Here is a 25,219-nt window from a genome sequence, read left to right on the forward strand (position 1 = left end):
AGTGTGAAAGCTTTGCATCGACAAATTTGTAAAAAAAAAAAAAAAAAAAAAGGTTTTATTCCTCTGCAAAAGCAGAGGGGCTCAATTATTGGATAATGACCTAGGAAACATGACTGCAGGAAGAAACGATCACCCGCTTTTGTTCCCTCGCCCATCCACACAGAGAAGTGAATATCCTGCAGCGACTACAGCCCTTTATGATCGAGAGAACGAAGGAGCATCCAGAGGGAATGAAAAAGAGAGAGATGTACTGAAGGCTTGAGTACAGGAAGCAGATATATGAATTATTACTGCTATGGAAAAAGAAAAAGTCATGCTATAGATTGCTCGGGTATTGCTTAAATTTTCATAAGAAAATTGAAAAAGCTTCGCAGATTCAACTCGTCATAATAAGGTCCTGATTTTCTTGCTTTATCTTTGACTTGCTTGCGTATGAAGCTGTAATTTGGTTAGGGGGGAAATGTCCTGAATCAGCAGGCTGGGTCAAACATGAGATTAAATACACTGATAAAACTTGGTTTCCACAGCAGCCTCGTTAAGCCTGAGCCTAATTAGCATGTCCGTGTTGATCAGTGTAAGAAATAGCTGTGTGTAAATGTGTGATACACAGATGTGTGTGCAGTATGTGTGTGAGGCTCCCACAGGGACGGCTTCAGGAGAAGGGTTTTTTCACAGGAACGACTGTGAAAAGGAAAAATCTAACTCAGACGTGCTGTTTATTTTAAGATCTATTTATTCATTGACTTGTGAAAAGTTTATCAGTTGCTTCAGCTGGAGTAACAATACCATAATATACACTAACATTTAGAAGTTTGAGATCAGATAATATTTTACTAATTTTTTTTATTTACCAAGAATGTGTTTATTTGATCGAGGGACAGTAAAGCCATGTTACAAAAATTTTTTTTTTTTTTAGAATAATAATGAACAAAAAATGTATTGGGGTTTTCAAAGAAATATTCAGCAGCAATGTCAATAATAATAAGAAATATTTATGAATGTTTTTATGTATGAAAATGTTTATTTAAAAATCGATATGTATTATTTTATAAATGATATTGTTGTATTAAAGACCAAATATGCATTCAAATGTTTTATTATGCAAATAATTTTATTAAGCATTTAATTACAAATCATCCTTCTGCAAGAAGGAATATTCCTTGACGTAAACTAACTGTATGTATGTAAGCATGGCTTTGAGTCTATATTGACCAATCAGAATCTAGGACCAGAACTATTGTTTTTGTCACTCTCATTTCAGTCCATTTTAAATCATATAAACTACTGCGTGCGTTTTCTATTTCTCAGGTTCAGCTTTCCCTCTACACTTACCTGTCGGCAGAATTCATTGGCACCGCCACCATCTACAGCACCATCCGTCGTGTGGGCACCGTCCTGCAGCTCATGCACACCCTCAAGTACTACTACTGGGCCAGCAACCCCCTGGAAAGTAGCGGTATCACCCCTAAAGGCTTGGGTGAGTCTTCAAACATGTCTATTTGTAGAGTTTACCACCTCACAGGAATCTTTTATCCTTCAAGTTATACAGTGCTGAATAGTTACCCATTGTTATACAGGATCAGGTAGTTAAATTTGCCTTAATGAAATCCCTAGATGGTGAGATCTCAAAATACCACCGAGGAAATAAACATGTTCTGGGAACAGCTGAGCGGTTCAGAAGTCTTCACACACTCTAACCATGTTGTGTTAGGGTGGATTGTGTGTCTACATAAAGACAGCTAGCAATATTATGCATGAATGAATCTTGAAACTCTGCCCATTCTTTTTTTCCCCTCTGTCTCGGTCTATTTTTGTATCCTGTGCACTTTTGTGCCTCAGACTTTTGTTCTCTCTTGGTGCTCATCTTCATTCTAAATGACTTTTTCTCTGTCTCTGTCTTCAGTGTTTCCCAGTTTCCTTGCCCTTCCCCATTTTCTCATTCTCTTATTTCTTTTCTCATTCTCTTGCCGGCTGTAGTTCTTCTTTCATGAGTTACTGCTTCCTTTTCACTGTTTTTACCAAATGCCACATGCAAAATCTGTCAGCTGTTCCATCTGTTTGCCATCTCTCTTTTTCTCCATCCTGGCCTGTCATTCCCAGAGGTGAGTCTCTGCGTTAGATAGATGGTATAGTGATGCTTTAAAGTCTGAAGTGATTGATTTGTAGCATCCAACATCTATAACAGCCTCGTGATGGGTTTCACTGAGTCGGCTGTGAGCAGTAATGATCTGACAAGCTTATATACTTTTCTCATTATCCCCAGTTTACATGTGAAATTAAAATATTAAATGTATTTAAAAAGCTAATGCAGCAAAATGCTGGTGCGATATTTGATTATGGGAAAGAAGCAAATAAAATGGTATTATATATTAAATGCATTGATATACATTTAAATGTTCTTGCTGATTCTGAATAAATACTGTTTTGTATATAGTGTACAAATGAAAAACAAAACACTAATCACATGATAACAGCAAAGGAACACTACTGTTCAAAATTTGACATGGAAGGCTGCATTTATTTGATCTGAAATACAGTAAACCAGTAAAATTGTGAAATATTATTACAATTTCAATTTGATTATGTTTTAAAATGTTATTTATTTTTCTCATGGCAAAGCTGAAGTCTTCATTTTCACATTACCCTTCGGAATTCATTCTAATATGCTGATTTGGTGCTTAAGAAACATTTCTAGTTATTTTAATTATTAGTGTTGAAAGGTTTGTTGAACAGAGAGTTCAAAGCAACATAATTCATTTGAAATAGAATAATTGTTACAATTCCTCTCACTTTTGATCATTTGTGTGCATCCTTATTAGTTGAGCTATTTTAAATTACTAAAAACAAACAAAAGTAACTTTGTTTTATATATATATATATATATATATATATATATATATATATATATATATATATATATATATATATATATATATATATATATATATATATATATATATATATAAAACGATGCACTGATATTAAAATTTTGGCCTAATTTGTAAAGTAAATTAAATGAAAAGCAAAACACACACAAAAAAAAGTTTTAATTGTTGTAAGTGAATTTAATCCTCCATAGAAAGTACAGTATGAGAAATGTATATTAATTTTAAGAATTACCAAAGATTACATTTAGAAAGTTTAAAGATGTACTTTAAGTGAAGATGAGAACAAAGGTCATTTAAAATATATATATATATATTTTTTGATTCTTAGTTTGGTAAAAACTGTGCATATGCTACGGTTTTTGGATGGTGTCCATTATATTCTATAGTGGATGTACTGAGTGGCTTATTTAGATAAGTTCTTCCCGTCCCTGTGTACTTCAGATAACACTGTGACTTCTGCCTGCTTATCTCTGTTAGATGCAGAGCTTGTATCACCATGGCAACCCTGTTGCCCTTCCCATGATGCTGCACGGGTCTGTCACCCATAGAGCAAGTGTGTTTGTTTCCATGTAACATAGTGTTAATTTAGACTTAACTGTATTTTAAAAGTCAAATGATTAAATATATGTAAATTAACAAGCTTTTGGCAGACAAAAACAGCTTTAATCTATTTCTAATTGCTTCTTCACAAAGCATTCATTTGCATATCTGTAAGCACATTTTGTCTTGCCAGAGTCCGTGACAACTATTTTGTTGTATTCTTGCATATGCATCGGATCTGTGATGATAACAGGCATTGACTGATCATCTCAACTGGCCTTGTTTTGACCCTTGGGATGCTGCTGAACACTTTGGGACACACATGCACTGATCCAAAACAAATCTCTTCCTCTGCACCCGGGCATCAGTTCTCTCACTGCACCAAATCATTGCAGCTGGGAAAGGTCAAGGGATGTACAATGGATACAAGTAGACCTTGAACATGTTTGTAGAGTACAAACGCAGTACGCAGCAGAGCGCTTGTGTGTGTAATTACACACAGACTGCTGAACTGCAGGGCAATGGCGTCACACACCTGATGGCTGGAGATGGGGAGGCCGCTGACCTGCTTCATTACATCACACACGTCCACTGAGCTTTCTGTTACACTTTGGCTTACCATACAGAAAGTGATGTGAATTTTTCATGGCAGCTTTGTAACGTCTGGGTGCTCAGGTTCAATAAAAGATGAGGAGTATGCATGTGTGTCTATTTAAGAAAGATAGTTTGGGATTGTAAAAAAAGAGATGGTAAGAGAGAGCTAGAAATAGGGTGGTTGTGTGGTTTGAAATGGGGTTGGTGTGTCGTTTAGGGGTTTGTATTCCCTAAGCTGCATCGTAAGTGCTGTTTTTGTTTTTCTTGGGCTTTGTGTGTCGCTGTACTGAATTCTGTTCTTACCAATTGCAAGAAACCTGGAGCTTTGACTTGCGGCTTTTCCCTCGTCCCTGAGCATGTTTTTTTTTTTTTTTTACGTTTTTGTTTGTTCATTAATAGCTGGGTTACGTGAAAATCACTGTTATTTTTAGCTGTTAGTTTTGTAAAATATACTAAACTAATACAGCTAATTTCAACATTATCTTAAACGTAGAATTAGGACTCAAATTGAATATTAAATATATGATTTAATTGCCATACGCAGGTGTTTATTATGATTTTAGATGTGTGCAACCCATGTAATTGTTGTAAATCACTGTGTTTTCTTACAGATGGTCCACGGCCCTCTCAGAAGGAGATTATATCCCTGCGGGCGTTCATGCTTCTTTTCCTCAAACAGCTCATTCTCAAGGTGAGACAGTACAAAATCATTATAGTATATAGTCCAACTACAATTTATTCAGACACCTTCAACATTTCACAGTTTATTCACTGTAGTTTAGAAAATGGTAATAAAATATGACTAACACATTTTAAACTGTGCCAGAACAAATTAATCTTGATAATGTCAGATAACTTTACTAGAAATGTATGTGATGCATAAGGCCGAATAGCTGTCATCTGTCAAATTTAAGTATCCAATTAGATCATACCAATATAGGTCAACCAGTTACCAAGCAATACATAATTTTGTTCAGTCTGTGGTGTAAAAAGGTCCCATTAGCAATTAAAGAAAAACACTTAAGCAAAACATGGTCAGGTCAAAGTGTCGAGGTTTTTGGGTAAAATATGTCAGTTTACTTTATTTTGCTATCCTCCCTTACATTAATACACTTTAGTGGACTGGTCATCCAATAAAATCAAATTAAATTTTTTTTTTTTTTTTTTACTTTATGTAAATAAGGATAGCAAAGTAAAGTAAAGTGTGACATATTATATATAAACATATTATTATAAAATGATATACGTGTGTGTGTGTGTGTCTATATATATATATATATATATATATATATATATATATATATATATATATACATATAAATAACATTTTGTGTAACTATAGTACATTGAAAGAGTGTAAGCATAATATGCTGTGTAAACTATAATTTATTCTTATTTTTCTGCATATTGTTTTTTTTATCATTTACATTTTTTTTCTTAATTGTGCATTTTGAATTTGATTTCAAATGTGATTGATCCATTGATCAAAGACTATATCAGAAAGAAAAAAAAAACTATATAAAAAAGTATACATTATAATGAAACGTCTTTGAGACATATGATAACATCTTCCATGTCATCTCTGCTCTGCCTTGTTATGTGCATCAGCACTTTGTTCTTCAAAATTGATTTTATTTGACATGTCATTGCAATGATACGGGCAGCCTGAATAAAATGCATTAGTTCCCAAGCAGTGACAGCGAGAAGACACGTTTGCTTTGTTAAAATAACACAATTCATCCAAATTTTTCCCTGAAATTTGATCCAGTTTGAAAGGCAGTCATGTAGAAATTTATTTATTTGCTTTTGTATAAAAACAATACAGACGGCTTGATGGGGCCAACACAGAGATAATTGCATTATGGATCATCGCTCGACACAAAGCAATGTGTGTTATGTGCATAGGCTGTTGTCCTGTTTTGAGAACCATGATGTTGTTGCCAAGCAGCATTTTTTTTTTCATTTAGCCGCTGCCTTTTTGTTTCATTCCTATTATATTCTGCCCCCTTTCCTCATTTCCTTGCTTTTCGTGCAGTTATTAGCATTGTGAGCCGCTTGTGATAGTGGCCCCAATCCATCACAAATGCCCTTCACTTCACCAAACAAAACAATGAGTCTCATTCAATGTTAAAGCAGCTACCCGCAACATCAGATGTTTTCCTTTTCATTCAGAACCTTGGAATACCCAACTTAAATATCAATTAATCATCAAAGTATGCCCTCAGAAGACAAAACATTTTACAACCAATATCCATAGCATGCAAGAAATACTGAACATTGCAAGACCTTTAATCAGGGGCCTTTAGAACCTTTAATTCAAGCATCATGCATTAAACAAGTTTGAATTTTATTATTGTCATTATTTATTATTATTAATTATTTTAATTTATAACATAACTCCTATGGGGGGGGGTAATGTTTATTTGTTTGTTTGTGTTTTTATACACATTTTTGCTTCTTTTAACATTTAAAAATTTTTTTATTTATTCTGTTGCAGTTTGACGTTTTGTTTGTGTCTGTTACATTTGTGTTTTATGTGTTTTTTTCGAAAGTAATTATAAATCTGTGTACAAATTTGAACTAGAAAAATTAAAGTGTTCCTTTTCCTTTTAGGACCGAGGAGTGAAGGAAGATGAGTTGCAGAGCATATTAAACTACCTGCTAACCATGCATGAGGTAACAATTATCAATAAACGGAGGTGTTGTGGTCTAATATTCTTTAGCTTGTATTAAAGAAACTTTGTTCCGTGTTCTTAATAAAAAACAAGCTGCTTAAATCTGTCTGGAAGGCTGAAATATTTCACTCAGAGGTGTCAGAATTGCAGAAGTATTTGAGTCCATCAGGAAGGCTCTAGTATGATCCTGAAAGCTGCATTAATGCTTTGATTGAGTCCCATGAAATTGCAGTAATGCACCATCACTGCACCCATTTGATTGAAAACACCAAATGAATCCTGAAAACTGCTAGTTAAGCGCAGGGTTATATAACACCCAGACATTTTAAGGGTATCTGGTGGATCATTACAGTCTACCGTTGTGCGGTTCAATGTCTGTTTGTTCATTTTTCTCTCCTGTAGGATGAAAACATCCATGATGTGCTCCAGCTCTTGGTTGCGCTCATGTCCGAGCACCCTGCCTCCATGATCCCTGCCTTCGACCAGAGGAATGGAATACGGTGAGGCCTCGGGAACAAACAGCTCCTGCGTAGTTCGGTTATGTAACTGAAATAGATTTGGGCTGTCACAGCTGCATCAATCACATTCCCTCTCGCTTCACAACCCATCGCAAGCGACTTAAGTGCTTGTTTGAACTGCCCTCCCCATGGATTCACACCCTCTGGGTATCTTTATGGTATTTTATTACTAGGGCTGTCAGTCGATTCAAATATGTAATCAAGATTGTTCTCGTAATTCTTCTATAGTTGGAAGAAAAGTCAATCCAAAAATGAAAATTCTGTCAACCGTATGTTGTTCCGAATTACATTTTTCTTCAGTAGAAGACATTTTGAAGAATGTTGGTAATCAATCCCATAGACTTGCATTGTATGGACAAAAAAAATGCAATGGAAGTCAATAAAAACTGAAACAATTTTATTTTGTGATAAAAATGAAAAAAGGTTTAAAATTATACGAGGGTGAGTAGAAAACCAATCTAGATTTCTCAAAGTGCAAACACAGAATGCAAATCTGCGGTTATTCAATCATGTAACCACATTTCCCACAATTAATGAATCTCTGTTACTTTTCAGAGTCATCTACAAGCTCCTGGCTTCCAAAAGCGAGAGTATACGAGTCCAAGCTCTTAAAGTTCTCGGCTACTTCCTGAAACATCTTGGACACAAGTGAGTGTTAATAATCAAAACATTTGTGTGAAGACTTGTATATGAGCATGCAAAGTTGAATTTGGTATGTTGGCACGCAAAGAAACCTTGCCTGGATCATACCTACTGTGTGGGTAATTGTCATGTTAAGTTTCATCATTTCAATTTCTTGAGTTTATGCAGTGCATACTTTTTTAATTAAAATCGGCCCTTTGATTACCACACAGTTGAAAAAGTACTGCATGGTTGATTACAACAGGAGTTCAAAAGCTACAGCATGGACAGAAATGGCCCGGCTGCGTGCACCTGCCCTTTCAGCAAGCACGTTTAGAGAATGAGTGCTCTGTAGCTGTCTGAAAGGTAGTGTTAAACACATGGGATACTGCTGGAGTAATTGTTCTGACAGTTCATGTGTCCGGCAAGGCAGAGCCAAAAATGTAAGTGCATAAAGGGTTAAATAAATGAGAAAGAAAGAATGAAATAAAGAAGAAAGCATCAATTTCTAAAATGTAATGTGTCCTTGTTACACGTTGCATGTGCTAACTATTATAATAACACTACATTATGCATAATTACATGCAAGTAACCCTAATCCTAAACCTAACCATATTGTAAGTACATGTAGTTAATTAACATAATATAATTAAACTGTAACAAGGACACCTTTAAATAAAGTCTAACCCAAATGTCATATTTCCATTATTACAGAAATTTTGGAAATTAAGGTAGATTTATGTTAGACACACACACTTGCATAACTGTGTGTATCAGTGTTTTGCATATGAATTTGTCATACGCATCTTTGTGCTGTCACGCCACCTCCTCCTGACTGATGTGCTCGGGATCACTGATGTCTCCGAAAAGGCTGTAAGAGGGCCACTGACAGCTGTGTGTGTGTGTGTGTGTGTGTGCGCGCCCTTGAGGAGTGCGGTGTCACTTCTAATCACATCAGTGTGCCAGTAGCATGCATCTCCTCATTGATCTTAATGGTGTGGAAGGCTGTGGGGTAAAATTGAACCAGTGAGTGAGTTTATACCTGCCTTTGCACTGTCAGTGTCACCGCAAACAACATGACACGTGCGCCTCTTATCTCACTTCCCCCTGTGCTCTGTGTGTGTGTGTCTGTGTACAGGAGGAAGGTGGAGATCATGCACACACACAGCCTCTTCACGTTGCTCGGAGAGCGACTAATGATGCACACCAGCACTGTGACCATCACCACCTACAACACACTCTATGAGGTATACACTTGTCTGCACACAACGGTTCTAGGTTAACACTTTCTGTATATACAGTAATCCATTATAAAGGTATTTCTAAAGGTCCACACAGTATGTTTTGCTCTTAGGGATATGGCAGCTGTCATAAATGGAGAATCTCGCAAAACGAAGCAAACATTTTCAGTTACCGGTGCCATTATAGAAATTCTATATATCATAATAACTACCATGATCCATTTTTACTAGAAGCAGAATCATCCAATAACAAGACTAATTCATGTCTTTGTGTAAAACGAGTTTAGAATGAGGGGGAAAAATAAACTTAAGTGCATTTTAATAAATTATGATGCCTTAGTATAACCATTGTAATCATTTAAATCTATTCATAAATATGTATTGCCACAGTTATTAAAACAATGAGCAACAAGAGGCTATGCATGTAGTGATTTTACCAAGAGTAAAAAGCATGAAAAGAGTCTGAAACAGCTTTATGGTAAACACTGATGTTTATTAACAATTTTAACATCCAAGTTCCAGGTAATTCAGGATATGTTGTTTTAAAATAGAATAGAATATATAAAATAATGTGTTAGCAAAAATATGAATTATTTATATTTGTATGTATTTTTATTACACATTTTTAAGGCGTCATAGAAAGTGTTCTTCCTGAAACCTTATTTTTAATATATTTATAAGAAGGTCGATTAAGTTTATTTGAATAACATATACAGAAAACTGATTTCTGGTCTAATCGAACTGAATTTTGTCTCATGTAGATTTTGACAGAACAGGTTTGCACTCAGGTGGTGCACAAGCCTCACCCAGAACCCGATTCTACAGTCAAGATCCAAAACCCAAGTAAGTGTGTGTTGTTCGTTTCATTTCTAGTTATTTAACCAGATCAGTTTCAACACACACTGGATCGAAATCTAAGCTCGCCTTCCTTTTTCCATTTCTCTCTCTTTCTTTTCGACTTTCTCAGTGATTCTGAAGGTTGTGGCGACGCTGCTTAAAAGTTCCTCCCCCAGCGCCGAGCTGATGGAAGTACGACGCCTCTTCCTGTCCGACATGATCAAACTCTTCAGCAACAGCAGAGAGAACAGACGGTAAGCCGTTTGTACACACTAGTGGTGAATACTAAATCTGTGTTTAGGTAAATTCTTTTCCCATTTAATATACATAAACACTTTTTTCATGTTATGGCCAATAGAAAACAATTTACCTTAGAATATCAATAGGTAAATTCCTAAGCAATTCATAGCTTTTTACTGTTGAGCAAAAAGGTATTTCCTCTCTAACCTTTTATGAGAAAACACCTGACATGCATACAGACAAACCCTAATATTTATAGATAAACAGAGAAAGTAATTTTACAGTTTGACAAATCCCATCTTACATACAAACATGCCCACAGAAATCCAGACATATGCAGATGCTCCAGTAATGCTGTACGCAGACATCAGAAGCATTTAGCGTCCCCCTCTCAGTGGGGTAGACGCTCCCTCCTATTAAATCAATTAGCGTCATAATTAATGCATGGAGGAATGCAGATTTGAAGTGGCATTCTCTCTGCATTGTTCTGTTTCGTGGGCTCCTGCGGAGGCTAAGCCTGTCTGTAACCTGTTGGACTCAGGTTAGACTTTTAGATTTGCTCATTAGTAAGATTTAGGTACATTGAGTGTGCGTGTATCTGCCCATTTCTATCCTAAACAAGCCCATGGCGCACCATGCACCCAAGCCCACTCAGTCAGCTGCTGCCATGGTTACAACTGCATACCAAAATCACAATGCATATTTTAGCAGTGGTGAAGTGGGACTGCTTGTTTTTTGTATTCCATAACAAGCCCGGCATTCTGAAGTGAGCAAACGTGTCTGGAATCTAAGATGACAAGAGTGAAGGAGTATTTCCAGCAAGTTCCAGCAATCATAAAGCGCTCCCTCTTTAGTATTTTGCGTAGGCTGTTTGTTTTTATGTGGTTCTGATACGTTCAGCCTTTGTTTACAGAGTGATTCTCTAAGTTTAGATTTGATTTAGTTCTGATTATGGTGAGTAACGTTTTTTAGGTTTCCTATACTAGAACGAATTAAACATGGGATAATAATTAGGTCATACGACTATAATATAGCTTACTACAGTTTGAGCATTTTGCACGATATAAAAAAAATAGAAATACAAAATAAAATCACAACATTAATGTTACAAAAAATAGACATGGATATTTGTTTTTCAAGTGTTCAAAAGATTACATGCAACAGTGTTATTAAAGTTATTGGGTTTTGGAAGATCAACTTTAAATGAGCATTAGATGCAAAAATAGAGGAAATGAGTATGCACATTTCAGTATCTTTTCGAGTCACTGTTTAAAACAGGTGGTGTAAAATTTAGCCCCAGAGCTTTTCCATCAGTAAACATTCTGTTTGAGTGAATAATTAGTCCATTCTGTCTAAATTGGCATCATGGTGTCATTGTAATGTGTGTAGGTGTCTGCTGCAGTGCTCAGTGTGGCAGGACTGGATGTTCTCTCTGGGCTACATTAACCCAAAGAACCCAGAGGAGCAGAAGATCACTGAAATGGTCTACAACATATTCCGTATCCTGCTTTACCATGCCATCAAGTATGAGTGGGGAGGCTGGCGCGTGTGGGTGGACACACTCTCCATTGCCCACTCCAAGGTTAGAGCAAGCCGATCTGCAGCTCTTAGCGCTTTTCTTGATATACTTAGTTTCGTAATATCACGTTTAATGGTTTTAATGCATTTCTTATGTCAGTGATGAATGAAACGGTTGTTATTTTTACCATCTCCACTCTTTGGCCTTGTCTTTTGGTCATGCTAACAGCAATAGCATTTGATTTAGTTAATCACTGTTAAGTCTTTTTTTCTCTCTAATTGGATAAATGTTGCAATGATCCAATTGAATCCATCTAATGGTGGAGATGATAAAATACAAATTTGCATGGAAAGTAGACCAACACCCAAGTTAGACTCTCAACACTGCTACCCACCTCTTTAGGTGACCTACGAGGCACACAAAGAGTACTTGGCAAAGATGTACGAGGAGTACCAACGACAAGAGGAAGAGAACATCAAGAAAGGAAAGAAAGGGTCTGTCAGCACAATTTCCGGCCTTTCTGCCCAACCCACCACTGTCAACGGAAACCTGGAGATCCGCGAGATCGATGACACGTCTCAGACGCAGACACCAGAGAGCGAGGCAGACTATGGAGAAAATGCAGACTCTCGGAACCTGCTGGCAGAGACCAAAGGTCCAGAGGGCGAAGCCGAACGGTCGGCCGCGGGGGTTCGTGTGGAAGTTCATGACTTGCTGGTAGACATCAAAGCTGAGAAGGTGGAGGCTACAGAGGTTAAATTAGATGATCTGGATCTGTCCCCGGAGGTTCTTGGAGGAGGAGGTGGCATGCAGAATGGTCCCTTGGTGGAAGTAGACTCGCTGTTGGACAGCGCCTACTGTGCAGCAGTTCACAAGCTCAATGGGAGACTTGTCCCCAAAGAGGAGGAAAGCGCTGTGGTGGGTTTAACTGAAGATGATGGGAACATGGGTCCTCTAATCACACTTGCAGATGAAAAGGACAGCGTTCCCAGCAACAATGGCTTCCTGTTCCCCAAGGTGGATGAGAAGCTGCTTCCCTCATTGGCGTCGCCGGAGCCCCTGGTGCTGCCCAGCCCTGAACAGCCCCCTTGTCCAGCAGCTCCACACACTTCAAGCGCCAGTGACGACCTCAGCCTGCTAGCCCACATGACTTCTTGTGGTTCAGACCTGGTTCAAACCCCAAGTGGTCTTACAGAAGATGATGGGTTTAAGTTGCAGAGCTCCTTGGCAGACATCAGCACACTGGCAGAAGCCGAGGCCCAAGCTGCAGCCAGGACAGCAGAGTGTTTGGAGCAGGAGGCTGGGGAGGCCAGGGCAGGAAAGAGCGGAGGTGATGCAGCCAGCACCACTTCAGACACAGAGAGATCCGACGATGGAAAGGACAAAGAAATGAAGAAGATTCAGACTACAGCCACCACACAGGTGCGGATCACTCATTATGTCTTTGATTTGATTTATCATTGGTTGCATTTGCCCACTGATGGTAACTCTCAGAAATGTTGACTTACAGTATCCTCATGTTGTGCAAAACCTGTATGACTTAGGCTACGTTTACACTAGTGCACTTTCGTTTTAAAATGCATAACTTTTGATATGGTTACACCTGTCATTTACACTACTCCAGCATTTTCGACTGATACTTTTAAAACGATGAATAGCATGTTTTAGTTTGGAGACTCCAGGATTGTGTTTCAGTGTTAACGAGCCAAAATGGAGACTTTTTTAAAACAATGGCGTGGCTGCCTACATTCGCTTTGCATATCTTGATGACCGTGCAAACAATAACATCATGCTCACCTGCCAGTGACTAGCAACCAGCTTCCTGTTTACATCCTTTTCCATGGATGAAAGAGAATGGGGCAGATGCTGTTAAGCTCCAAAAATGAGTAAAGTTGTCCATATGACTTTTCTCATCAGTTTTCTGAAACCTTACAATGTAATGAAACCAACCGAAATTGTAAAAAACGATTGCAATCACTTTTCTACATTTCAGAATTGGTTCATTCTCAGTCTCGTTTAGAACCAGGACATTTAAATAAACAAATGAATGCTGTAATGAACTAACAAGCAATCAAATCTTTTTGCTTTCCTGCAGGCTCTTCATGGTCGTATGTCGGGTCAGATGGAGAGGGACCTCCGTGTGGATCTGGGCTTCCGGGGCATGCCGATGACAGAAGAACAGCGGCGGCAGTTTAGCCCCGGCCCTCGCACTACCATGTTCCGTATCCCAGAATTCAAATGGTCACCCATGCATCAGCGCCTTCTCACTGACCTGTTGTTCGCTCTGGAGAGTGACGTTCACATGTGGAGGAGGTATGAGAGTTCTTACCAGCTGAACGTCTTGTGTTGTCCTGGAACATCTTTTGTGACCCCCTGATCCCCGACTCTACTCATTGCCCTCTCTGTAAAATCAGATTGGTTGTTTTAGAAGCAACCAGGATGTTAAACTCTGTTTCTCTGTTAACCTCTTTTGTGTTACTTTACAGTAAAACTCTGAAAAGATGAACATATTATATGCTTTTACATTGTCTTGCTTCACTGCTATCTTCTTTTGTTCTCTCTTTCTCTCAGCCACTCTACGAAATCGGTCATGGACTTCGTAAACAGTAACGAGAACATTATATTTGTCCACAACACCATCCACCTCATTTCTCAGATGGTTGATAACATCATTATAGCGTGTGGCGGGATCCTTCCTCTGCTCTCTGCTGCCACCTCCCCATCTGTAAGTGGCACTTGAGCGGCCCCTAGTGGATATACACATCAGTACATTGAATTTAAACCACTTTTAGTGGCTGGGTTTTTTCTGTTGACAATGTCAAATTTCATGCTCTGTCTGCGCTTTTACCCTGAGATCTTAAACATGAACACAGTCAACTAATTTTTCCGCTTTCTTCTCCTGTGTTCTTTGACATTTTACCTGCAATCTAACCTTTTTTATTTCTGGCAAACATGCTTACAGCTTTTTCGGAAATTTTCTCTGACTGACTTTATTGTTTATTAAGCAGCTTTTCTGGGCTTTTGTATCCTTTTGTTGTCTGTATTGCTTCTAAATCCTTCTTTCCCTTCCCTGTTTCTCTCTTTTTTGGTTTCTTTTGCATGTCCAGAGTTCTAAGGTTAGTGCAAACCCTGTAAGTTCCAATTTATTTATTCTTCTCTAACATTCATAGTCTTGTTTATTTTTTTATGTTGCATTTTAATGCCATTAATTCCATAGATCAAAATGTACTGTTCATTTCAGATCATTTCCATCTTTTATGTCTTTTTTTAGCCTCAGACTATGTGTACATTCATTCAGTTTATTTACCCAAAGATTTATGCTATATGAATTGCACTCAAAGTTGCACTCAGTAACTCATGTTCATGTTAAACTGACCAATATTCCATCTGTCTTGGATTTGGTATAGAGGAATTATAAATGCATCTTTTAAAAGTTTTTAGGTTCTTATAAAAATGTGATATCTGAGGTCAGTCATGATTAATTTATTTATGCTAAAGTGTCCAGTAAGTAGTGAGTAGTATCTGACCGATCGTATGATTTTAAAAAGGCAGCCTTCCCCATTTAAAAAGTCAACATGATTTCAAATATATTTTCAAAAGTATTTTTTTCCCTTGATGTATAGAACTGTTTTAATTAGTAGAACAAACTGAGTGCACCTTTAAATGTGAGATTGTGGATGTACTGTATTAAAGTGCAAACTTACCAGTATTATTCTGTTATATGATCTGTTTAAGTGACCGTATCTGATGAAGTATCTTCATAATCATAATCGTTTGTAATTCATGGAAAGCCTTCAAAAACAGATACTGATATTAAATTGTATTAAATAAATAAGCACACACCATGGTGCTATGATGACCCCCCGGCTATATTGGTCCATTTATAAGGGTCTTTATTAAATGTCAACTTCATTTGTTCCCCTCTGTGTTGGCCATAAAGACACGAGGAGGTTCTTGCTCACAGAAAGGGACAAAAAGCAATGAAGTTAATAGCCTGCCAGGAAGCTCTGGCACAGGGGCAGAGGTGGGTCCGAGCTATCGCCCCTATACATACCCACAATGCACCTCTGCGTGACCTCTTATTCACCACTATTACGTCTCCAAGCAACAAGCATGTTCCCAGTTTTCAACATCATGTTTTTTTCAGCACACAGCTGTGGGTTTTAAAATAGGTGTTCATATCTCCATCACCCCATATTTTTCAGAAGAGGTTTTAAAAAGATTTTAAAAGCATATTTGCCTCTGCTTGAAAGACTCTGCAGTGTTTTCTTTTGCTTTGCAAAAAGGTTTGTTCTTTGTAATACACCATGTTATTATGTTGAACTTTTGATATTGATGTTGCAAAATGGTGACGTGTTTCCTGACCACCGCAAAGATTAAGCGCACATGGCACTGCCTGTTCACACTCAAATAGGTGTCACACTGGTTTGAACACACTTCCTTCTAGTGGTGTGAGGTTTTCTGAGCACATAACTAAATGTTTCTGGGAGGCATGTTTCATGTGAAGTTGGCCTGGCATTATTGATTTGCTGCTATCACACATCTGTTTGTTTGTCAGCACATTGTCAGTAGTATAATCCTGTACAGATGTGAGCATCACTCAGTGTGTGTTTTCTTTATAAAGGATATATTTCTGAACTTCTGGATTTTGGTTCTGTGTCTGTGTGTCCTCTCAGACGGAGCTCGAGAATGTGGAAGCGACCCAGGGCATGTCGTCAGAAACGGCTGTCACGTTTCTGAGCCGGCTGATGGCCATGGTGGATGTGCTCGTGTTTGCCAGTTCTCTCAATTTCAGCGAGATTGAGGCTGAAAAGAACATGTCGTCAGGAGGACTAATGCGCCAGTGTCTACGATTAGGTATGTGTGACCTATCTTACCCATCTAAATATTTCAAATATGTCATTTTTGGTACACTGTATGTTCTTCGACTAAATATATAAGGTTTTTGTACATTGGTGAAGTAGCGGTTAAAAAGAAGTAAATATGTGAGGACAATTAAACAAACAAGACCCCCAGTGTTTACACTCTTCAATTCACTCGCTTCTCTCCCCATTGTTAATATGGGATAGAAGAAAGTATTTAGACATTAATAAAATACACATTTCACCTTTTAAAAGGGGTTTGAACAACCAGGAAACTACTATGTATGCGACTATGTATGTACACTACCGTTCAAAAGGACTTTTTTATATTATATAAAAAAGAAATGTATATTAATATTCAGGAAGGAAGCATTAAATACATTTTCTTTCTGTTCACCAGAGAATCATGAAAACATGTTATCACCATTTCCATAAAAATCAATGAACAATGTTAGGTTCATATTAGAATGATTTCTGAAAAATCAGCTTTGCCATCACAGGCAAATATTTACTATTTTACTGTATTATTGTATTTTTTATCAAATAAATGCAGTTTGATGAGCATAAGAGACTTTTTTTTCATTAACATTAAAAAAATCTTACCAACGCACTTTTGAACGGCAGTGTAGCTGTGTGTGTGTGTGCTGTGATGTGAATATAAAGCCAGACGTTCTAGTAAAGCTGTTTGCCTCTTCTCAGTATGTTGTGTAGCAGTGAGGAACTGTCTGGAATGCAGGCAGAGGCAGAGAGACCGAGGCAGCAAAACCTCGCTGCCAATCAGCAAGACCCAGGAGAACCTACAGACTGCAGCGTCCGCCAGCAAGGTGAGACACTCACACACCTGCACGAACGCAAGAGAGCAGACACGTATGCACACAAACACATACTAAAGAGTCTCTGAAATCACATCAGAAACAGAACAAAAGGCAATATATTTTAACTATAAAAACGTATATTACGCAATTTGATGTATGATTCTCTCATCCTCTCTGCCGCAGACCGTCATACAGAACGTCCCACGTAACCTTTCTCCCATCAAAGACCCAGACAGACTGCTGCAGGACGTGGACATCAATCGTCTCCGAGCTGTGGTTTTCAGAGACGTGGTGAGACACTCACTTACCTGGAGCAAAGCGTGTATGTAAACACGACTATAATGACTGTTAACCGTACTCCGTGTTCAACAGGATGACAGTAAACAGGCTCAGTTCCTCGCTCTGGCTGTGGTCTACTTCATCTCTGTCCTTATGGTGTCCAAATACCGGGACATCCTGGAGCCACAACGGGAGATCGGCAGGTCCAGCAGCCTATCAGGGAGAAGCATCCGACATGAGATTAATTCACCCACCAGCACAGGTGAACATCTGAAGTTTTATTATGAGCATGTGATCTTGATTATACTCAATAGATGTGTTTCTTTAGTCGTTTACCACTTAATCACCCCACAAATGCTAAGTGTTTAAACGCAGTCAACATTTCTTAACTGGCTCTGATTATCTCTGCTACTGTATATAGTCATCCAGTTACTCCCCGCAGGAAGGATTTCATCAACTTAAGTGTGCAAGGCATTATTGCAAAGCTTTATCTGAGTGCATTATTGAATTAATACTCAGGTGGAAAGAACTCTATTAGCGAAGCAGCTCTGAAATGCTTCTGTAAGGACTGAATCTCTGCTCTTATCTCTTACTCGTATGTTTCATGAAGATATTTTGGGACCTGCCTACAGTAAATATATCAGAACTTAATTTTTGATTAGTAATATGCATTGCTGAGAACTTCATTTGGACAACTTTAAAGGCATATCCTCAATATTTTGATTGTTTTGCACCCTCAGATTCCAGTTTTTCAAATAGTTTTATCTCGGCCAAATATTGTCCTATTGGAAACAAACCATACATTAACTTAAAGCTTATATAATCAGCTTTTATATATAAGATTATATAAATTAATTTCAAAAACTATATTTCCTGAAGGATCATGTGACACTGAAGACAAGTAATGATGTAATGAAGTAATGATGCTAAAAAAAAATCTATTTTGTTATTGCATGAATAAATGTTAAAATATATAACAGATGTTTTAAATTATACTTTTTTTACCGCATTTTTAGTCAAATAAATGCAGAATTGGTGAACACAACAGGCTTATTTCAAAAACATGATTATTCAAAACATTTGACCACTAATTTATGTGTGCCAATTTCAGAAAACCCATCCTCCTTCTCGGATGGTGTACGTGGAGACCGCCAAGCTGCCAGCCCTCTGGACGATCTTCCCCTGGAGGGATCACTGCCTCACACTGACTCTGGCATCGGGGACGAGCAGGTCACCAGTGCTCTCAATGGCTCCGAGCTGGGCGCAGACTCCAGCGGATTGGGTGGGAGCTCTGGAGGCCCGGATGCCATGAGCGAGTTGCTGTGCACACTGTCGTCAGAGGTGAGGAAGTCCCGCGAGTCCCTGCTGGAGTCGCCTCCTGGCGTGGAGGTTCTCAAACCAGCTGCGTCGATCTCCAGCATCAGCCAGGCCAACAAGGGAATCAATGTGAAGGAGATCCTGAAGAGTTTAGTGGCAGCACCGGTGGAGGGGGCGGAGGCAGGTCCTGAGCCCCAGCCCTACCACCCTGACCCTGCCCTGAAGAGGGAAGCTGCTGCCATGCTGCCCATGCAGTTCCACTCATTTGACAGGTGTGTCTAGCACATCAGATAGCACAGGAGATGTTATGCTTGCCTTTCATGTATGTTTCAGACCATCCTTTATTAACAGGCAATATTATTAAAATAGTTGTTAAAATAATTAAAAGTATTAAACCCAAGACCCAGAAAGCTGAACAATTCAAGCTATAATATAGTAATTTATAATTAGTTCTGTAAAACGATTAATCACATCCAAAATAAAAGTTTTTTTTTTCATAATATATGTGTGTGTACTGTGTATATTTATTATGTATATATAAATACACACACATACAGTATAAAATGTAGAAAATATTCCCATGTATATATGTATATTAAGAAAATTGATATTAGATATAAATATTTTAAATGTATAAACATATTTTTCTTAAATACTGTATATTCATGCATGTGTGTCTTTTTATATATACATTATAAATATACACCGTACGCATACATATATTATGTAAAAAAAAAAAAGCCGTTTATTTTGGATGTGATTAATCGTGATTAATCATTTGACAGCACTATTTATAATATAATATTTTAATATTTCATAAAAAAATTGACATATTTCACATAGGCTAACATTTAATAATATAAACCTTTTAGTACAGACTCACAATACACTGAGGTTAATAAATAATGATATGCTTCTCTAAAAAAACAATCAATGTCAAAATAATTTTGATTTCATTAAAAAAAAATCTATGTAATCTAATCTAATATAATGTAATATAGTTTAATATATATATTTATATATATATATATATGTGTGTGTGTGTGTGTGTGTGTGTGTGTGTGTGTGTGTGTGTGTGTGTGTGTGTGTGTGTGTGTGTGTGTGTGTGTGTGTGCGTGTGTGTGTGTAATATATTATGCTGCCTGGAACAGGTTTTTTTCATGCACTTTTGCTGTCTGTCTTAAAATGGATTTTGATACACAGAGCGATTAAACCAATAAATCATAATTAAAACAATAAATATGCAGTTACACTTACATGTGGTCTGTCAAGACTTTTTGAGAACAGATGAAGTAAAGAACACCTTAATTAAACACACAAGCACAAGACCTTCCCATAATTTTGAATGTGTCTAGCTCCTCATTACTGCACAGGCGTCTGCAGAAATGTGTAATATTATAGCTCTGTGCAATAGTGTGCTCAGGGCTCAAGACACTGACTGGCTTAGTGTGTGGGATCCACTGATGCTCTACAATACAAACTAAAGCCCCTCTGAACATCAATCCTCTTTGTTCTTCCCAATTAAGAAAACCTGATGAATAAATTATACATAAGGTTATGCTGTTAATCATTGACAGGCTTCTTGAATGTAAATAATTAATCAGGGCAGGTGAATATTTTATCATCCTCTTCTTTTTCACTACGGGGGTGGGCTGAAATGGTTGGACTCCTTTTTATATTTATTTTTCTTTTATAAATGTTACCAAAGTGTTTTACTCATTTTTATTCATTAAAAAATCCTGAAAAAAAAAATGTTTTAATAGTTTGCAAAAAAATATTAGGCAGCACAATATTTAAAATTCATAGTATAAATTAATAAGAGATTTATTTTGCACCAAATCAGCATATTAGAAAGATTTTTGAAGGATGATGTCACACTGAAGACTGGAGAGATGATGCTGAAATTTCAGCTTTGAAATCACAGCAATAAATTATATTTGAAAATATACTCTAACAGAAACTGTTATTTTAAATCGTTATAATATTTCACAATAACTCTGTTTTTACTGTATTTATTATCAAATAAATGCAGCCTTGAGTATAAAACACTTCTTTCAAAAACATTTACAATGTTTTAGTGACACCATACTTTTGAACAGTAGTCTATGTACATTCATTGTATTGTTAATATTAATAATATATACATTTAAATATTATTATAATTAAATAATTTTCGTACTTTGAATTTTGTGTGTTTGTGTGTGCACGTGTGTGTGTACACACTCAGGAGTGTGGTGGTGCCTGTTAAGAAGCCCCCTCCAGGAAGCCTGGCTGTGAACACAGTAGGAACACCCACCACCAGTGGAGTGCCCTCTTCAGGAAGTACGCCCAATATCTTTGCTGCTGCCACAGCAACACCTAAAAGCATGATCAACACAACAGGCGAGTCGCCTTGAATATTTCTATCATACCACAGTGTCATGAGCATATACATTTTGTTGTTCTATATATGCATTTGATTCCTGCGCCTCTCTTTAATGATTTTTTCACGTTTAGGCTTGTCATTGGCTTTCATAAGTCTAGACACTTTTCTAAACGTAGTGACCGTTTTAGACATTTAAGCATCCTTTGCAGCGCTATAAACAAACCTTTTTTCTTTAGGATAGTCAGCTTTCCTGGTGCTTAATCCATCTCATCCATTATGTCTCACAGGTGCCACTGACTCCGCCTCTTCCTCATCCTCCTCTTCATCAAGTTTCGTGAACGGTGCCACAAGTAAAAACCTCCCAGCGGTGCAAACCGTTGCACCTATGCCTGAAGACACAGTGGAAAACATGAGGTACACACACACACACAAACACACACTCATGCTCTTCCTCACTTTATCCAGTTACCAACATGCTTAAACCTTAAATCATGCATTCGCACTTCCTGTGCTCATCCTCTTTTTTTCTTATGGCAGTCTTACTTGTTTCTATGATTCCCATGATCCATTAGTTTCGTCACTTTACATCTGTCTCCTCTCCACACTTCCCTATCTGTGAATCTTTGTAAGCACAGCCACAGATTCCCTCACAGACACATACTGAGGTCTCTGTGCATTTTTAAAGATGCACTTTGAGGTACTGATAATCTGAAGTGTATTTCCTGCCAAACATGGTTGGGTACATCTGTTCTAATTTGAATGCAACAGAATTGATTTTCTTCATTTTTGTGTCTTTGCATGTACGACACGGAAGCTTTGCGGCTCAATCATCCTTTGATTTGGCACAGATCAACACACGGGGATTACATCACACTTTAGACTAAGAGCTGCAATGAATGCCTGTACAGTCATTACTGTCTGTTTGTGCCCATTTGTATTGCAGTGCCTTTTGTGAAGTGGACCAGTGTCCACTGCGAACCAGGCTGACGCCTCCTGAACTCAAATCCTTTAGTTCGCTGACAGGATTCCAAACAGCCCCCAGAGATGCAGGACAGTTTCTTAGGCAAGGAAGCTTGAACTGGCCCCCCTTACCCAGTGCTACCAGCTTAACGTTCCCTTCCCTTCTTTCTCTCTGTCTTTTTGTTTTCTCTCTTTTTCTGCCTCTTTTTCCTGGTGGTTGTGAGTTTTCAAGCTGGCCAGCTTCACCACCGCTGCTGCTTTGATTTGCAACTGTTCCGCTAGATTTGATTCTGTCTCTTTTTCTCATTATTTACTTTGTCCAAACCAGGTATGACGCCATAAATGTTCAAGAATAAAAATCATGTCTCTGATTTTAATTTGTTCAATTCATTTTTTTCAAACAAGTGTGCCAGCGTTGCTTTAACACATTAACTTTTTGTATTAATTTTAATTTGTATGTTAATTTGTTAATGTTTGTTTTTGTTGTCTATTTTTTTTTTTAGCTATTTGTGTCATTTTTATTGGTTGTTGTTTTTTTTATGTGTATTTCTATTTCACTTTATTATTTTAGTTGTAGTAATTGTAGCTTTATTTTAGTTACCAAAATAATATTTTTTTATAATTTTAGTTTAAGTGGTTTCTTTTTCCATTGCAGTATTTTGGGTAGCCCTGCCCACTGTAAAATCGTATTTGTATTTGTATGCTGACTTCACATCATATTTATTGATAATAACCGATGAAGCCTCTGCCCTTTTGGTTGTTTTTACATGACATGACAATTTCAGCAAAGTGAACTAGCTTTTTACTAGCTGCAGACTTAAAATGCAAATGTGATGTGAATGCAGCGTAGATATCAAATATGCTCTGATTGGCTGTAATTTCCAGTCTTTGCATCACACCTGGTTAAGATTCGGTCTCAGTGTTTTGAGCTAGTGTTTGTAACTGAAATGCTGCAAAATGCCTAACAAACACATTGATAGACCATAAAAAGCATATGCATTCCTAATCAACAGTAATGTTTGCCAATAACTTGACAGAATCAACCCTGCAAGCTTGCCATTTCAGTAGAGACATTGTCATTAATCATTTCAAGTCATTCCTTATTTGCACCAAACTGAATGTCCTCAGACCTTTATTTTTGATTTCTATCCTTTCACACTCTGTCTTCATTTGCATCCCTGGCGCTGAAGTTGTAGTCTTAGCGCAGGTTAACTCATTTTGTAGCTAAGCGCAGTGGCACTTAAGGGTGATGTGTGCAGTATAACAGGGTGATTAAGCGTTAAGCATTTGCTCTTTCTGCCTCCCTGTGGTTGAATTCCTGTAGGTTGGCTTTAACCCAGAAGTAACGCCATAGACTTTGTCACATACTAACAAGCTGTGTGAACTAAAGCAAGTGTGATTTTTAAACTGGTCTCTGTATTTTGGAGCTAACTGGAGTATTTCTCTGTATGCCTGTCTTTCATTTTCCTCCCGTAGTATCACGACTAAATTGGAGCGGGCCTTAGAGAAAGTGGCCCCCCTGTTGAGGGAGATCTTTGTGGATTTCGCCCCCTTCCTTTCGCGGACGCTGCTGGGCAGTCATGGGCAGGAGTTGCTCATAGAAGGTACAGGTGCTGTATAGTGCTCCTTTTCTTCTCTACCTGGTGTCTCTGTGGAGTCCCTCACTGTCTGCTGTGTGTGTGTCCACTGGCTGCCTCATACACACACAATTGTGCGAGTGCATGGACCCAGAGCAGGTATGAGAATAACAGAACTGTTTAGGATGTAAGGATGTTAAAAAAAAATACACCCGAAGGGACTAAGGGAAGAATTGCATGCTAAACTTTGAAGAAGTGATTTAATAGATACCTAAGGATGTCAAAAAAAAAAAAAAAAAAAAAAACCTTTTCAACAATAAGGATTGATCCCCCCTTATGCCTAGTCATATATTTATGCAAAGCTATTATTTTCATTGGCCTCACAACACAAATAAATGTTTTATTAAAATATGCATAAAGAATGAAAATGTAATAAATAAATAATAATAATATATTTACAGATATACGGCTGTTATGCAGTTATTACAATGGTATGCAAGACATTTTGTGATTTATTCTAGTTAAATTAAATTGATTTGCATAAAAATACATTTTTAGTTTTGTTTAAATGTGTACACACACACACACACACACACACACATATATATATATATATATATATATATATATATATATATATGAAATATATTTTATGAAACATTTTAAATGTGCAGTAATGGTATGGAAAATGACAGTTCCATCAGTTGGCCCAGAACTTGCTCAGACTGGGCCCAGCCTATCAGACAATCTTTATTGTTGAGTCCTGAGAGCACATCCTCTCTTCATTTCATCAGAAATCAAAGGAAACCTAAATCTGAAGATCCAGATCTAGAGTGAATCACGTTTGCTTCTTGTCCCACCACTGTCTTTTGTCTCCTTATATTTCCTTCCTCTCTTCTTCGCCCTCTTCATGAAGTCCTCTCCCTCCCCTCCCTGTTGTCCTGTCAGGCTTTAATGTCTGTGCTCTCACCTTGTCTTGACCTCCTCACAGTTTAATGTTTGTCTGTTTTAAAATACAGCTGAACTGTGTGTACATTAGAAAAGAATGTTTTGAGCTATTTACTTTTGGTAATTTTATGTTACACACATGTACAGTGGAGTCCAAAAGTCCTGAATATCCGGGATTTCAAATGCAATTTAAACTTGGAAATGCACTAAAGGAAAGTTCGTATTTAAGATTGCGAACATTTTCACTAGTGTTGTCAGTCTTTTGAAACCCACTGAGGTTTATATTCAGCTTTTAGACATGCGCATGCTAAAATCTGTTTTTCTGTCAATGCACTGCCACAGGCTTAGTTTGTATGAAGTCCAGCACATCGGTTGTGGAGCTTGTGATGCTCTTGTGCTCACAGGTGAGATTTCTCTCTTTAT

At 37.6% G+C, this 25,219-nt stretch overlaps 1 protein-coding gene across 11 annotated transcripts in view; it reads left to right on the forward strand.

The window, feature by feature from the left end:
- The window catches only part of nbeaa (neurobeachin a), a 113,491-nt gene that overhangs the window by 76,784 nt on the left and 11,488 nt on the right, over positions 1-25,219 (forward strand). For 2 of the 11 annotated variants that reach the window (XM_052567454.1, XM_052567456.1), the window contains exons 13-35: positions 1,309-1,477; positions 4,634-4,713; positions 6,636-6,698; positions 7,100-7,197; positions 7,771-7,863; positions 8,975-9,083; positions 9,839-9,920; positions 10,045-10,168; positions 11,544-11,736; positions 12,076-13,095; positions 13,769-13,986; positions 14,245-14,398; positions 14,781-14,804; positions 16,350-16,530; positions 17,235-17,359; positions 17,534-17,641; positions 17,723-17,891; positions 18,741-19,218; positions 21,174-21,328; positions 21,599-21,725; positions 22,255-22,374; positions 23,748-23,881; positions 25,139-25,200. In XM_052567454.1, coding sequence (XP_052423414.1) covers positions 1,309-1,477; positions 4,634-4,713; positions 6,636-6,698; positions 7,100-7,197; positions 7,771-7,863; positions 8,975-9,083; positions 9,839-9,920; positions 10,045-10,168; positions 11,544-11,736; positions 12,076-13,095; positions 13,769-13,986; positions 14,245-14,398; positions 14,781-14,804; positions 16,350-16,530; positions 17,235-17,359; positions 17,534-17,641; positions 17,723-17,891; positions 18,741-19,218; positions 21,174-21,328; positions 21,599-21,725; positions 22,255-22,374; positions 23,748-23,881; positions 25,139-25,200 — 4,086 coding nt within the window. Of the gene's footprint in view, positions 1-1,308; positions 1,478-4,633; positions 4,714-6,635; positions 6,699-7,099; positions 7,198-7,770; positions 7,864-8,974; positions 9,084-9,838; positions 9,921-10,044; positions 10,169-11,543; positions 11,737-12,075; positions 13,096-13,768; positions 13,987-14,244; positions 14,399-14,780; positions 14,805-15,613; positions 15,698-16,349; positions 16,531-17,234; positions 17,360-17,533; positions 17,642-17,722; positions 17,892-18,740; positions 19,219-21,173; positions 21,329-21,598; positions 21,726-22,254; positions 22,375-23,747; positions 23,882-25,138; positions 25,201-25,219 lie in introns of all 11 variants that reach the window. The other 9 variants (XM_052567460.1, XM_052567461.1, XM_052567457.1 and 6 more) reach the window with 7 other exon arrangements.

The sequence above is a fragment of the Carassius gibelio genome, chromosome B10, assembly GCF_023724105.1.
Source record: "Carassius gibelio isolate Cgi1373 ecotype wild population from Czech Republic chromosome B10, carGib1.2-hapl.c, whole genome shotgun sequence".
NCBI classification, from domain to species: Eukaryota; Metazoa; Chordata; class Actinopteri; order Cypriniformes; family Cyprinidae; genus Carassius; species Carassius gibelio.